We start from the raw sequence: 16,325 nt of genomic DNA, 5'->3' as shown, positions 1-16,325 counted from the left end.
TGTGAAGGAAGGTATGTACTAATTTTCTCGAGGATGAAAGGGAACAAAGGGAAAACTAGATGTCGATTGATGAGGGAAAAGAAAATGCTCTCTCATTGTTTTTCAGTAAGTTTTTTAGTGTTTTGGGATTTAGTAAGGTAGAATGTTACTGAAATCTATTACAGATGTATCCTATCGTTACTCTCTGTGTCTGTGCAGGTATCTTCAATGGGAATAACACCATTTTTTGTGGAAAATGTCAGTGAACTACAATTGTGTGCCATTAAATTAGTTACTGCAGTAAGTATAATCACTACACATTTTTAGTTATCCCCCAGAAAAATAATATTGATATCGTTCAATACAAATTTGCAAAAACTAATGCAGATTTGAGTTTTCCACGAGGGCTATTTTATGCCTTAGATTTTAAACACTTCTAAGTATTTAAAAATATTTAATAATTTCTTAATAAAATCAGGTATTTTAAATCATTTAAATCTTGTCTTACTTTCCATACCTAAAATACCATATTCCTCTGCATGAAACTAGTATACTATGACTTCTATAAGAATGTTACAATTAATGATAGAAAGGTTGAGTAAATTAAGTCATTACTGTTGAAGTTGTTGAAAACATTTTCATTCTAAATGGCAGATTAGGTTTTTATCACATAGTATAGTATCATTTTTGTTTGTTTTCGAATAATTATAACTTAAGTTGAAATCTTATAATTGCTAAATAGGTATTCTCAAGATACGAAAAACATAGGCAGTTAATTTTGGAAGAAATTTTTACTTCACTGGCAAGATTACCTACCAGCAAGAGGAGCTTAAGGAACTTCAGGTAACTAACTATAGCAAACACCAAGTTTATGATGAAGAACCCCATTATACTGTAGCCATCATATATTTATTCTTTATCATTTCTGACTTTTGTTTTAATCATCGAATAAAAGGCAGTTCTGTGTCAGAACAGCATGAAGAATAGCTTAAATGTGTGAAATAACAATACACTCTTGAGAGACTTAAAGGCTCAGTGATTGTCAAGTATAAAAATCTTTGGCAGGGAATTTCAGTCTTGGCATAATTGACATATTGAGCCAGATAATACTTTGCAGTGCTGGCCTGTACATTGTAAGATGCTTAGCAGCATCCTTGGCCCCCGCCTACTAGATAACCAAAAGAAATGTACGCTTTCCAATTATGATCACCAAAATTTTCACTAGACACGGGCAAAGGTCCCCTGAAGGGCAGAGTCATCCCTGTTTAAGAACCATTGGTCTGTGAGAAGAGCAGTAGGAAATACGGCTCCAAAGCGTCAGAGGCAGTTCAGGGATTTTACAAGGCTTATTAAGGAACTTGAACTTAATCTTTTATACAGTAGTAAGTCATTATATAATATTTTTTTAAGAGAGCTGAAAAATTGCTCTAATGGCAATATAGACAATAGACATGAGTTTAAATTACTAAGCACAGAGTAAGAAATGTTATCCACTATTGTTAGCAATATTGCCTTTGTTGGCATAGATCATCATCATAATTTCCATGACTATCATAATATTCCTGGGTGATTAAATGTGTTGACCTAGCATGTAGGGTTATATTTAGATTGCTTTGAAGGTTGTCTTCTATAAAATAATTGTTTTTATCTTACTTTTTTTGGACCACTTGTGTTTTGATTAACATCTATTGTCTACTAAAACCTGAAGAAAAGCTACCAATATATAAAGGAATACTCTTTTAAACGAAAAGATTTAAAATCTGGTTTTTTACATTCTGTGTCACAGACCTCATACTCTTAACGTATGATCAAGAACTGACTATGGAGCAGATTTTAATAATAAAAGAAATATCAGAATGCCTCGGCATTGTGAAATCTTGAAGACTTGTCATTTTAAAAATCACTTTGAAAAATATTAGATGTTTTACATTACAGTTTTCAATCTGCAGTACATATAAAGTATAGAATTTTATATACTGCATTTTTCCTGTGATTATTTTAATGATCTATACATAGACATTTAGTTGGTATTTTTCCTAACTTCCCCAAAATAATTAACTTAAGGTCACTGTTATAAGCACTAAGGATAATACCTAGAAATTTTGGTAAATAAAGCATCCTGAAACTTGCAGATCATAAGTAACATGTAAAATGAAATTCTCTTCATATGCTGTATGATTAAAATATTTTCTTCTCCTTTAAAGGTTAAATAGTAGTGATATGGATGGAGAGCCTATGTATATTCAGATGGTTACAGCACTGGTTTTACAACTAATTCAGTGTGTAGTACACTTACCATCATCAGAGAAGGACTCTAATTCAGAAGAGGACTCAAATAAAAAAGTAAGGAATCATTTGTAAGTTTTAGAACTGTTTGCTTTTGTAGGAAGAAGTACCTGTATTCTCTGCCATTCTTATAAAACTGAAGGTGTTAATTAGGGTTTTGTGACTGGGCTTTCAGATCCTTGTCGAGCATTAGACTAAGTTTTAGGAGACTTGAGTTCTAGTATACACCATTCATGAAACATACAAATTGTTTTAATCTTGTTTCTTTATAAAATGGGAATGATAATACCTAACAAGCCTACTATTACAAATTGTAAGGTTCAAGTAAGATACTGAATTTGAAAATGAATATTATAGTATGCAGTATCTATAGTCACATGTAACAAATAATTTTAATGTAATTAATGTTTAATTCATGCTGAAAATGAATTTATGCCTTCTCTATTGAGTAACTTGGGGGCTCCCCTGGTGGCTCAACAGTAGAGAATTCACCTGCCAATTCTTGAGTTCAGAAGATCCCTTAGAGAAGGAAACGGCAACCCACTCAGTATTCTTGCTTGGGAAATTCCATGGACAGATGAGCCTGGCAGCCTACAGTCCATGGGGTCGTAAAAGGGTCAGATACAACTTAGAGACTAAACAACAACAATTTGAGTAACTTACAGCTATGATTTGCTTTTGGTTTTGTAGCTTTTACCCATCAACACTTAACATTTTGCCAGGTTCTATAGTTTTACCTCCAAAAAATTCGAAAGAGGTTTAATTTTATTTCTTTATTATAATCAGAAAGGTGCAAAGTATAAAACAAATATCAAAAAGGTTGAGGTCCTATTCTCCGCTTCTTCTAACCTTGTTCTCTTTTCATAGTCTTTCCTTATCATTGTGAATGTTTATCTTCTTTCATTTAGTTATTTATCTGCATATTTGATAAAGTTTTAATTTACATAAATGATATAATGACATTTACAGCAAATTTTTTCACTCACCATTGTTTTTAATATGTGTAGCTAATGCTAGATTCTTTTTGACTTGGGTTAAATACATCATATGTGACACACAACTTGAAGCATAAGTTTCTCTAGGTATACTTAGAAGTAGAATATTAAATCATAATTTACATGCACTTTTAACTTAATGAAACTGGTCAGTTTGCTCTAAAGTGATATTCTAGTTTACATTCATACTTTTTGATTTTTGCCTAGTCTGGTTAGTGTAAAATGATACCATGTTTTATTTCTCATTCTTCTGGTTACTACTGAGTTTTTTTAATGTTTATTTGTGTATCAGGTTTCTACAACTTTGAATTAACTATATACTGATCTTTAAATTTCTAATGATGGAGTTGAATTTTATTTAGTATTATATTCCAGCATTTCATAAACTTTGAACCTGCAAATTTTTTTGAAATTCTTTTTGTATTTTTGATCAATATTGTTCTGACCTAGATCATGATAAACAACCATTGGTATTTCATTTGTTACACACGTTTCTCATTCTTAACATATGTTAAGAATGAAGCATATTGGATGAAGCACAAGGTGGTATCAAGATTACTGGGAGAAATATCAATAACCTCAGATGACACCACCCTAATGGCAGAAAGCAACGAGGAACTAAAGAGTCTCTTGATGAAGGTGAAAAGAGGAGAGTGAAAAAGCGGACTTAAAATTCTCCATTCAAAAAATGAAGATCATGGCATCCCGTCCTGTCATTTCGTGGCAAATAGGTGGGGAAGCAATGGAAACAATGACAGAATTTATTTTCTTGGGCTCCAGAATCACTGTGGATGGTGACTGCAGCCATGAAATTAAAAGACACTTGATCCTTGGAAGAAAAGCTATGACGAACCTAGACAGCCTATTAAAAAGCAGAGACACTACTTTGCCAACAAAGGTGCGTCTAGTCAAAGCTATGGTTTTTCCAGTAGTCGTGTATGGATGTGAGAGTTGGATCATAAAGAAGTCTGAGCTTCAAAGAATTGATACATTCAAACTGTGAGAAGACTCTTGAGAGTCCCTTGGACTGCAGGGAGATCAAACCAGCTAATCCTAAAGGAAATCAACACTGAATATTAATTGGAAGAACAGGTGCTGAAGCTGAAGCTCCAGTACTTTGGCCACTTGATGCAGAGAGCTGACTGATTGGAAAAGACCCCAATGCTGGGAAAGATTGAAGGCAGGAGGAGAAGGGGACGACAGGATGAGATGGTTGGATGGCATCACTGAGTCAGTGGACATAAGTTTGAACAAACTCCAGGAGCTAGTTAAGGAAATGCAACACTGGCGTGCTGCCTTACATGGAATCACAGAGTCAGACATGACTGAGGGACTGAACAACAAAAATGCTAATTGTATCTTCTCTTACATATAAGAGTATAGTTAAAGTTTTAGTATTTTTAAAAATTATTTATTTTATTTTTGGTTGTGCTGGGTCTTCATTGCTGTGAGCAGGTTCTCTGTAGTTGTGAGAGTGCTCGCTACTCTCTAGTCACAGTGCGTAGGTTTCTCGTTGCGGTGTCTTCTCTTATTGCAGAGCACAAGCTCAAGGGTGTGCTGGCTTCAGTAGTTGGGATTCATAGGCACAGTAATTGTGACTCCCGGCCTCTATGGTGCCGGCTCTGTACTTGTGGTGCACAGGCTCCGTGGCATGTGGGATCTTTCCAGATCAGGGATTGAACCTGTGTCCCCTACATTGACAGGCAGATTCTTATCCACTGTACCACCAGGGAAGTTCATAAAGTTTTAGTATTTAATTGTATTGCCCTTATAGTCAGTATTAACATGGTAGTAGCAACTGAAATAATTTGTTGGTTATTTCTTATATGTATATCCATTCATTTTTCTCAATCTAGGTTGATCAAGATGTTGTCATTACCAATTCTTATGAAACAGCCATGCGAACAGCCCAAAACTTCCTTTCCATCTTCCTTAAAAAGTGAGTAAAGTTAACATAATCTGATTTTTATTTTCCCCATGGAGAGAATAGTTCATTTCTTTTATGTAAAAGATTAATCGAACTTCCTTCCATAATCTAAACCTGACTTTATCTCCCTGACTCCTGATATCCTTATCTTTAAAATGAGGCAGTTGGAATATTATAAAATCTAAAGTTTCATGAACTTTCTTGTGTGTTGAATTCTAGAAGATAAAGTACAAGATTGAAATTCTTTAATTTTTCATTGAATTTTCGGACATTCTGGTTGAATAGGAAAGTTTAGGGATAGAGGTTTACTTAGTTTTCAGAAGAATTTATAGTAATCTCATAGAAGAACAGTGGTCATTATTTAAAATGTATTATGCTTGCCAGAAAGTAATGTTAATATTAGTCAGTAAATGAATTTCCTGTAATAGGGGGGGAAATGAAATTTGAGAAATAGATTCATTTTAAACCATATTTTATTTAATGTGCTCTGTTACACCTTGTTTAGGTATACAAGTTGAGAAACTTAGTTAACAAAATTTCAGTCATATTGGTGAACATGTCACCTAAACTCACAGCTTTTTCATTATTTATCTTTGAACAGATGTGGTAGTAAGCAAGGTGAAGAAGATTACAGACCACTATTTGAAAATTTTGTTCAAGACCTTCTTTCAACAGTCAATAAGCCTGAATGGCCAGCTGCTGAACTACTCCTTAGTTTGTTAGGGAGACTGTTGGTAAGAGTATAGCATTTAAAGATTATTAGATTACTAGAAGACAACATAATGAGGATGTACTCTGATTCACAGATGATGAATTCTTTAAAAATGTGTAAGGAAATACGACCATTGCATCTCTATTTTTGCATGTGCATTACTGTACATAATACTGTCGGTACCTTGTATAAAATTTTGAAATGTTGTGACTTTTGGTGCTTTCATTTCATTACATAAGATAACAGTGCTTTAAAAAACTCCTTTTATTTATTTGAAAGTATTATTAGTTAAAAGCATCTCAACACAGAGTCATGTTATTATAGTTAATTCATTTCAAAGCATGAAACTGATGAATATGAGCTCTGTCATCTTTAAGAGTACTTCTAAAAACATGACACATTTTAGTCCTCATGTAATACCGTATTAGGGAAATAAATACAACGAAATGCTATTGTGGTTTTTATTTTTAAACTGCATTTGGACTCGTGTAGTTGTTACAGAGCTTTGGGGGCCTTACTTTCTGTCAGTTGGAAAATATATTAATACTATTCTGAAGCCAAGATATTTTTTATAGACTTTGAAATTCCAGCCTAAGAAGTTCTTAGTCGGTTATAATCCCATTTTATACAGTTGAGCCTACATTTAAAGAAAGTGACTGTGTTCTTAGGAAGACTTAGTTATAATTTTTTTTTCTTTTTAATGAAAATGTTAAAATTCTGGAAACTCAAAAGGCAATTAATGGGAGTTCCGTGGTGGCCTAGTAGTTGGTATTCTGGGTTTTTACTGCCATGGCCCAGGTTTAGTCAATGGTCAGGGAACTGAGATCCTGCAAGCTGCAAGATGTGGCCAAAAATATATATCAAAAAATTTTTAAAGGGTAAATACTTTGTGGGACAATATGACGGGAAAAAAATGTTTAAATTTCAAGTAAAACAGCATAGATATGGAATTTATGTAAATTGCTATTAAAAATATTTTAACTTGATTAAGTTAAAATTATTTTTCATATGCAGGTTCATCAGTTCAGTAATAAGTCAACAGAGATGGCTTTAAGAGTGGCATCCCTTGATTACCTTGGAACTGTTGCTGCACGACTGAGGAAAGATGCTGTTACAAGCAAAATGGATCAAGGGTCTATAGAACGAATTTTAAAACAGGTATTGAGATAAAGAATTTACATTATGGGGATAAGTCATAAGTAGTTAAGAACTTTTTAAGGTATTCTTATGTTAGTGTTGCATTTCATTTTGTAGATTCAGAATAAAATCATCTGAAAGTGCCACAGAGCAAATACATACCTTAGAGTGAATTCTGTATAACAGGAACTTTCAAATGATTTATATAATTCTTAGTTGTGTGTGTGAACTTCTGTTATGAATGTATGATACTAGTTTCTATTTGGTTTAACTTTTATTTTAAACTGTGGAGGAGGTGATAGTAATACTAAGATAACTTAAGAAAATTGATAGGTAAATGATATGTGTAGGCTCAGTCACTTAGTTGTATCCAACTCTTTGTGACCCCATGGACTGTAGCCCGCCAGGCTGCTCTGTCCATGGGGATTCTCCAGGCACGAATACTGGAGTGGGTTACCATGCCCCCTTCCAGGGGATCTTCCTAAGCCAGGGATCGAACCCAGGTCTCCCACACTATAGGCGGATTCTTTACCGTCTCAGCCACCAAGTAGCCCAGATGATCTGTAATCCAACCATGTAAAGCCTTTTTCATTTTCTTTATACTCTTTTTTATTTTTTTAATGTCCATAACCATATCCATGCTGGCCGTGACAAATGCCTCTAACTTACAGAAGAGTTTGAAGAATAGCACAAAAAGCTCCCACAAATCTTTCATCCAGATTTCTTTAGTGGTTAGCATTTGCTTTATTATTCTCTTTTAGAATATACATACATATGTGTCTGTATATTCATTTTTATTTTCTTTTGAACCATTTTGAGCAGACAGGATGTCCCCATTACCCTTGAATTTCAAAATATGATTCCCTGGACAAGCAGCACCAACTTTTATATCACCTAGGAACTTGTTAGAAATGCAGATTCTCAGGACTCTCCCTAGAATTACTGAATCAGGTATACACAACTATATTTAAAATGGATAACCAACAAAGTCCCACTGTGTACTATAGAAACTTCTGCTCAGTGTTAATGTGGCAGCCTGTATGGAAGGGTAGTTTGGGCAGAAATGGATACATTTATATGTAGGCTGAGTCCTTTTGCTGTCTCCCTGACCCTGTCACAACACTGTTAATCAGCTATACTCCAATTGAAAATTGAAAATTTAAAAAAGAAAAATCGATATCCCAGATGCAACTAAATAAAAACCATTCTGAATATATCCATTTCACTACACTCTCAGAACATAGGTTATTCTTATCTTTGTTTTCTGCTTACATATAGTCTAAACCATATATTTGGCATTTCACACAGGTAAAACCAGAGTATAAGCTATAGACATGAATGTCAACTCAGAGTTAATTTCCTGCTCTGTATTGTTCTTGAAAGTGCTTCCCTGGTAGCTCAGTGGTAAAATATCTCCCTACCCAGTGCAGGAGCCACAGGTTCGATCCCTAGGTCTAGAAGATCCCCTGGAGAAAGAAATGGCAACTCACTCCAGTATTCTTGCCTGAAAAATCCCATGAACAAAGGAACCTGACAGGCTACAGTTCATGGGGTCTCAAAAGAGTTGGACACAACTTAGCAACTAAACAACAACATTGTTCTTGACAGGACCTAAAGACTCGGTCTCTTTCTGCTTCCAGATCAAATGAACAGCTTAAATATACCTACTGTATATTTGATCTACATGACGTAAAGTATTTTGTATTAATTACAAATAAAAATATTTCCCTTTCAGAATGTTCTTTTTAAATAATATCTCAAAGATACCCATAATACATAATAATACAGGTAACAGTTTCCATTTACTAGATTAGAAGTTTGGAGGTGTCTCTTACCAAATAGAAAACCAGTGTTAGTAGGTTCCTACCTCTGAAGATTTACATACACATTTTTCTAATAATTATGAATAATTATATGAATTATATGAATAATCAGCTCCCTATGAGCTTCTTTATAAAAAGTTAACATGTAATTCATAAAAGTAACCTGAGCTATCAGTATATAATGTTTTTCAAAAAACAGTGTTCTTCTGTTTCTTCCTTTTACTTAACTATACCTATACATTTTTTATCATTTATAAGATTTTTTCCCTCAGATTTCTGTTTGTGAGTGGATGATTTATTAAAATATATTAGTAATATCTTTGTGTTATGACCTGATTTGTTTTATAGGTTTCAGGAGGGGAAGATGAAATACAGCAATTACAAAAAGCATTGCTTGATTACTTGGATGAAAACACGGAGACTGATCCTTCACTGGTGGTAGGATTCTGTTCCTAATTTTGTAATGTTCACATGTTTATTTCAAATTTGGTCTGAAAGAAAACTGAGAATGTCATGAAGAGGAGAGTAGTATTGGAATATTAATTTTTGAAATAGAAATATGTGGTAGTCAAATTCTGATACAGATATTGTTGTTTCCTAATATTATGTGACTTGGGTAATCCAAAATCTTGCAATGTTTTATCTTTGAGACAAAGATCATTGACCCAGGTAGTGTATGAGATAATCTATTAGCATATAAAAAGTGAATTTTTATAAAATGATTAGAATTTTATATGTCTATTTTAAATATCCTTAATTCTGTTTTTTTTTTTAATATATATCCAAATATTAGTAAAATAAGCTTGTATGTAAAATTTATACACTATATTGGGGCACTTTTAATTTTTTTTAATTGATGGGATATGCATCTACAGAAGTTGGAGAATTAAATAAAAATAAAGAGGTTGGAGATAGCTAAAGCTCTTCAGCCAACTACTATAGGTTTTCAGTCTTTGTGGAAAGGAACAGACTCTACAATGATGTATGTCAATTATTTCTCAATAAACTGGAGGGGAAAAAACTCAGGAACAGATTATACATGTACCTCATTGTTAATTTAGTTCAGTAATAATTGGTTGTATATTTCTTGAAGAAATAAGGTAAAATTTTGAAAGTAACTATAGTCTTCTACCTTCAGCATTTTATCCATGTGTTCTAAACTCTTCTTTTTAAAGTAAACCTTGATAATTGTGTTTCTGATTGTAAACACTTTGTCAGTAGGTTGGAAATTTTGTTACTAATTTCATCAAACTCAAGTCTTAAAATTTCAAAATTTCTTTCCAGTTTTCTCGTAAATTCTATATTGCCCAGTGGTTCCGTGATACAACACTGGAAACAGAAAAAGCAATGAAATCACAAAAAGATGAAGAATCATCTGAAGGATCACATCATGCAAAGGAAGTTGAGACAACTGGTCAAATTATGCATCGAGCTGAAAACCGGAAGAAGTTTCTTAGAAGCATTATCAAAACCACACCTTCTCAGTTCAGCACATTAAAGTAAGATCCAAAAACAAAAGATCCAGTGTTTTCAGTTGTCTCTTTGATATCTATTTACCTACTTTACAAAAAAATTTAATTAATTATAATTTAATGACCTTTCGTTGCAGAATGAACTCTGATACTGTGGACTATGATGATGCTTGTTTGATTGTTCGATACTTGGCCTCTATGAGGCCGTTTGCCCAGAGCTTTGATATTTATTTGACACAGGTAAACTGGACAAGAATTTCTTATACAGTGATATTGATTTTTCTAATTCTGGAAACTTGTGTGTGATGTCTGTTCATTGTTGAGAACAGATATTTTTAAAAAATGATGAAAATAACATTTGTTTCTTTGTTCCATATTTGTTAAAATGTTTGTTCTGCATGCCTTTACCTGTTGATTCTTGTTTTACAGATAAGTGGATATGTATCTGTATGGTACAGGTAGAGTGATGGTATAGTTAGAGTGATTGATGTTATAAAAACAAATTATTCAGTTACCAGAATTATTATTTAAATGATACTAAGTATCCTTGATTAAAGTTAGACATAGAAAGTTTTCAGTGGGCCTACAGTTTCTTGCAAATGAAGCATAGCAATAAAAAACAGGTTTAATTGAGAATGACAGAAGAAAGGAAAGGCCATAAAGTATAAAACACCATACCTTAATGTTTTAAGTGAAAACTTTGGATCAGTATGATAACAGATCTTTTTACTTACATATATAAAAATTGAAGGAAAGTAAATTCGATATTTCTATATTTTTTTGCATGTTTTCTTTCTGTGTTTTGTTAAAAAGCTATATGTTCTAAAATTGATGAAAATGTTAATATTTGCTTGGCAGATCCTTCGAGTCCTTGGTGAAAATGCAATTGCCGTTCGAACAAAAGCCATGAAGTGTTTATCTGAGGTTGTTGCTGTAGACCCCAGTATTCTAGCAAGGGTAAAGAGGAACACAAATTATTCTTTTTATGTGACTTTTATATTCAAATTAAAATATTAGCTCTACTTAGTATAAGTTATAATTTCTTTATTTTTCTTCAGCTGGATATGCAGCGAGGAGTTCATGGACGATTAATGGATAACTCCACTAGTGTCAGAGAAGCAGCAGTGGAATTACTAGGTCGATTTGTCCTTTGTCGACCTCAGCTTGCTGAGCAGTATTATGATATGCTGATTGAAAGAATATTGGTATGCTTGTTTTGTCACTTTTATTATAATTTATGAATATAATTTTGCCTTCCTAATATCACTTTTTAAAAATGTTAAGATAGAAAGGTAGATATCAATTCTGTATTTTTATCTAACCTAATATATAAACTGTAGCAACTTTCTAAAGAAGAACGTATTTCAAGAGGAGGGCTGCTTAATATTGTAAAGCACATCTTTGGTAAAAATTGGATTCCCTTTACCAGTTACTATTAGTTTTTGATTATGCTGGTATACAAAGAGTAAATGATAGGAGCTACATGACACAGTTAAGTATTTTGGATAGGATTCTAGAGTAATTATAAATATATATGTATATAAACAGGAAGAATTATTTCAGTGAGAGCTATATATGGAATTTTGGTGTCTGACAGTATTTTTGGTTATTATGTGTATTTGCATATTTCTTTAAAGCTGAATTATGACAGACTCAGATACCTGCAAGCTAAATAAAGTCATTTGAGTTTTAAGAGCAAACATAAGAAATGCTATTCTAAGATATTCTTTTCTTCTATGGCATTGAATTCTGTGGCCCTGAAGTATTTCCTTGGAAATGAAAGGAAACATTGGCATTACAAAATATCTGTCGAAATTCCATACCACCCACTGCAGGGTTATTGACTTTTTCTATAACTCAACAGAGATTCATTAGGTACAGGATTTCGGTATTCTTAAACTGACAAGAATTTATCACTTTTAGCCCAATATTTAAATACTTTGGGACTGAGAGTTACAGATAATTTCATCTCCAACTAGCATAAAATCTTGATGGAAACAAAGAATTTTAAGGAAAAAGTAGAAGAATTTTTTCACTTTTAATGTCTTACTCTTTTCAAGAGTGAAGGACAAACAACAGGATTTTCAGGTATAATGAACTCTGACAGCATCTACCTTAGCAATATATCCTAAAATATTTTCATGTTTGCTAAACTACAAAATGGAGATAATTTTGCACAATGGGTATTCAGTACTTCTTACTTAAAGATGATTTAGTTATGAAAATCTGTTAAGTTAAAAATAGTACAGTTAACACCCATGTATCCACCACAATATTTCATCTCTATTTTATTTAGAGTATTCTCTAACTCTTTCTTACACATGCCACCATGACAGAGAGATTTAAAAAGGCAAGCCAGTCTTGTTATTTTTTCATGGTTTTGTTTCCTTTGATCTGTTCCTTTTTTCCTTATATTTGCTATAAATTATAAAATAGTGATACTGGTTTGAAAGATTTGTTAAACATTTTTGTTATATATACTTCATATGCTGTTTAAGTGCCAAACAATATCCTCAAAGTTTCATGTTTGTTACTCCATTTAATTTTGGCAGGCTTATATGCTCCTCTTGTGTTCAGTGCGATTTAATATTTTCCATATGTTGGATATTACATTTTAAAAGCAAAGACAGCATAATAAAATAACTCATATTTATAATAAGATTAATATAAATGTGTTTTAAAATATATATATGGACCATGTTTATCATGTTAATCGGAGAAGGTAATGGCACCCCACTCCAGTACTCTTGCCTGGAAAATCCCATGGATGGAGGAGCCTGGTAGGTTGCAGTCCATGGGGTCGCTAAGAGTTGGACACGACTGAGCGACTTCACTTTCACTTTTCACTTTCATGCATTGGAGAAGGAAATGGCAACCCACTCCAGTGTTCTTGCCTGGAGAATCCCAGGGACGGGGAAGCCTGGTGGGCTGCCATCTATGGGGTCACACAGAGTCGGACACGACTGAGGTGACTTAGCATAGCATAGCATATCATGTTAATAAATGTATGTATACTGTTTCTTGGTATTTTCTAATTTTATTTTATCAAATTTCATACACCTTGGCATCTCAGTTTTTCTGACATTTAGAATATCTTTCTGTTCCTAGGATACTGGTATCAGTGTCAGAAAAAGGGTGATAAAGATTCTAAGAGACATCTGTATTGAACAACCGACATTTCCAAAAATTACAGAAATGTGTGTAAAAATGATTCGCAGGGTAAATGATGAAGAGGGCATTAAGGTAAGTTAAAAACATTGACTACTTTAAAAATTCATTTTTCATTAATGTTTTACATGTGTGTGCATGCTCAGTCACTTCAGTTGTGTCCAGCTCTTTGCAACTGTATGGACTGTAGCCCACCAGGCTCCTCTGTAGTCCATGGGATTCTCCAGGCAAGAATACTGGAGTGGGTTGCCATGACCTCCTCCGGGGGAATCTTCCCAACCTGGGGATCGAATCCAAGTCTCCTCTGTCTCCTGCAGTGCAGGCAGATTCTTTACCGCTGAGCCACCAGGAAAGCCCAAGTAATTTAAATGTTTGCTTTATATATATAAGTTTTGTTAATTATGTATATATAAAATCTACACAAGTAAGTCAATATTATAGACTATAAATTGAAGAAAAAGACATGTTTAGGTATTTTTTTTCTAGGTCCTGCATTAGTTAATAAAATCTGATCTTATCAAACCAATTTGGCAATTGTAATATTTAATGTCATTGTAGAGATTACATTGTATATAGGAAATTTATTTCAAATTAAATTGATTTTCAAATGGTATGTGCTTGGTTTTCTAAATTAGTAAATACTTTGTTGAAAGTTAGAGTTCATTAGTGAATCTATGTATATGTGATTGTCCCTATATTTCTTTTTTGGGTTTTGATTTTGTTTAGTTTTTTAACAACTTCTACCAAAGCAGCAAAAGTATTTTTTAGTTTGATCAAAAGCATTTAAGTGCATTATATCCAGAAGTTCTATACTAGACATAGTATTGTGTTAAGTCGCTTCAGTCGTGTCCGACTCTTTGTGACCCTATGGACTGTAGCCCTCCAGGCTCCTCTGTCCATGGGATTCTTCAGGTAAGAATACTGAAGTGATCTCCTTCAGGGGATCTTCCTGACCCAAGGATCAAACCCAAGTCTTTCTTACATCTCCTGCATCGGCATATTATTAACCCATTTAAAATCTTTGCCAAACTGAAAAAAATTTATAATTTTTATAATTGATCTTTTTGAAACTGAGGATGTCATACCAGAAATTTCAGGGTTTTATATATATATATATGTGTGTGTGTGTGTTTGTGTATATATATATACACACACATATACTTTCGCTTTGGGCTTTAATGAGAATTTGGGATTAAGAATTTTGCCACATTTATTGTACTTATTAGTTTGAAATTTTTCTTTCTTCTAGAAATTAGTAAATGAAACATTCCAAAAACTCTGGTTTACTCCAACTCCACACAATGACAAAGAAGCAATGACAAGGAAGATTTTAAATATCACTGATGTGGTAAGGAAGGACTGAAACAAGGGTGATTCCTGTGGGTACAAACCTCACTGAGGCCTGCCTTGTCTTATAAAGGGAGAGACAATAACAAGATATTTGGTTATCCTCTGATACTTCCCTTATTATATGTTTCTGGAGATAACTCAAGGGATGCAAATAAGATGAGAGTAGTATTTCTACCTATCCCCACTTTTTTTTAGCATCCATTGTCTTAAGCACTGATATTAAAATTCTCCAGACTCTTCCAGTGATTGAAAATGGAAAGGGAAGTGAGAAGTAGATAAAAAGATACAATAACACATGAATAGCAGCCTGAAATGAGACTGTAATTTCTACTTTTTCCAGAATACATGAGTTAAAATTAATTTCATTATGTTTTATTATACACATAAACTATAATTTTTTTTGACGCAGAATGCTTTTCATGTTTTAGACTTAAGAATTTTTATATTATGGATTACATGATCATCTCTGTTTTACTAATGTCTTTAAATTTTCTACCTAGAAGGAAAATAAGAAGCAAACATTTGCATTTTTATTGTTTTAGACCTTACAGATTTCCTGATAGTGTGTGATTCAATATACCATTCAGAATACCATTTTTAATTTTAATACATTAAGTGAATATTTTGAATGGCTTCTAATATACTTTTGGAATAAAGTTCTTTAACATGGTAGATTATTGGCTCACTGAAAAAAATAGTTTATTTGAAAATAATTTTTTTTGAGTTCTAATCATTTAATCCACACTTTTTTTTTTCTTTTATTTTTCATTGAAGCATAATTGCTTTACATAATTTTGTTTTCTGTCAAACCTCAACATGAATCTGCCATAGGTATACATATATCCCTTCCCTTTTGAACCTCCCTCTCATCTCCCACCCTATCCCACCCTCTAGATTGAAACAGAGCCCCTGTTTTAGTTTCCTGAGTCACACAGCAAATTCCCATTGGCTATCTATTTTACACATGGTAATGTAAGTTTCCACGTTACTCTTTCCATACATCTCACCCTCTCCTCCCCTCTCCCTATGTCCATAAGTATGAAAATAATTTTTTTAATTTAGAACTTTGAACATTTTTATTCTTGAGACTATAGCATAGCAAAAGTATGTTTTAATGTAAATTTCTAATTTTGATAGGTGCACCATATTTTTCCCCTTAGGTTGCAGCATGCAGAGATACTGGATATGACTGGTTTGAGCAGCTTCTTCAAAATGTGAGTGTTTGTAGACTTCATGATTTGAAAGAAATTTTTCAGTTTTTTTTTTTAAGTGTTTACTTTGTGGTAGGGAAAATTTATTTCAACATATTAGGGTAAATGTTTTGTTTAATACCCCTATTTAATCAGTTATTCAATTGCTTGCTACAAGTTTTCTGAATAAGTAATATTCTCTCTTCTCATCCTTCTAGATAATTTTTTAATCCCTTTAATCTAGATGATAGACATGAGATCTATAGATAGGTACATAGATTGCATT

General features: G+C 33.0%; 1 protein-coding gene across 3 annotated transcripts in view; it reads left to right on the top strand.

The window, feature by feature from the left end:
- The window catches only part of NIPBL (NIPBL cohesin loading factor), a 204,324-nt gene that overhangs the window by 150,113 nt on the left and 37,886 nt on the right, over positions 1 to 16,325 (top strand). For all 3 annotated transcript variants that reach the window (XM_070774754.1, XM_070774752.1, XM_070774753.1), the window contains 14 exons: positions 199 to 279; positions 722 to 822; positions 2,184 to 2,322; positions 5,117 to 5,199; positions 5,789 to 5,921; positions 6,914 to 7,057; positions 9,208 to 9,297; positions 10,144 to 10,358; positions 10,469 to 10,571; positions 11,190 to 11,288; positions 11,390 to 11,536; positions 13,440 to 13,574; positions 14,749 to 14,847; positions 16,010 to 16,063. In XM_070774754.1, the coding sequence (XP_070630855.1) occupies positions 199 to 279; positions 722 to 822; positions 2,184 to 2,322; positions 5,117 to 5,199; positions 5,789 to 5,921; positions 6,914 to 7,057; positions 9,208 to 9,297; positions 10,144 to 10,358; positions 10,469 to 10,571; positions 11,190 to 11,288; positions 11,390 to 11,536; positions 13,440 to 13,574; positions 14,749 to 14,847; positions 16,010 to 16,063 (1,623 nt within the window). The remainder of the gene's footprint in view (positions 1 to 198; positions 280 to 721; positions 823 to 2,183; positions 2,323 to 5,116; positions 5,200 to 5,788; positions 5,922 to 6,913; positions 7,058 to 9,207; positions 9,298 to 10,143; positions 10,359 to 10,468; positions 10,572 to 11,189; positions 11,289 to 11,389; positions 11,537 to 13,439; positions 13,575 to 14,748; positions 14,848 to 16,009; positions 16,064 to 16,325) is intronic.

The sequence above is a fragment of the Bos indicus genome, chromosome 20, assembly GCF_029378745.1.
Source record: "Bos indicus isolate NIAB-ARS_2022 breed Sahiwal x Tharparkar chromosome 20, NIAB-ARS_B.indTharparkar_mat_pri_1.0, whole genome shotgun sequence".
Classification (NCBI taxonomy): domain Eukaryota; kingdom Metazoa; phylum Chordata; class Mammalia; order Artiodactyla; family Bovidae; genus Bos; species Bos indicus.
Note: the sequence above shows the minus strand (reverse complement) of the source record. Positions and strands in the feature narration are given on the sequence as shown.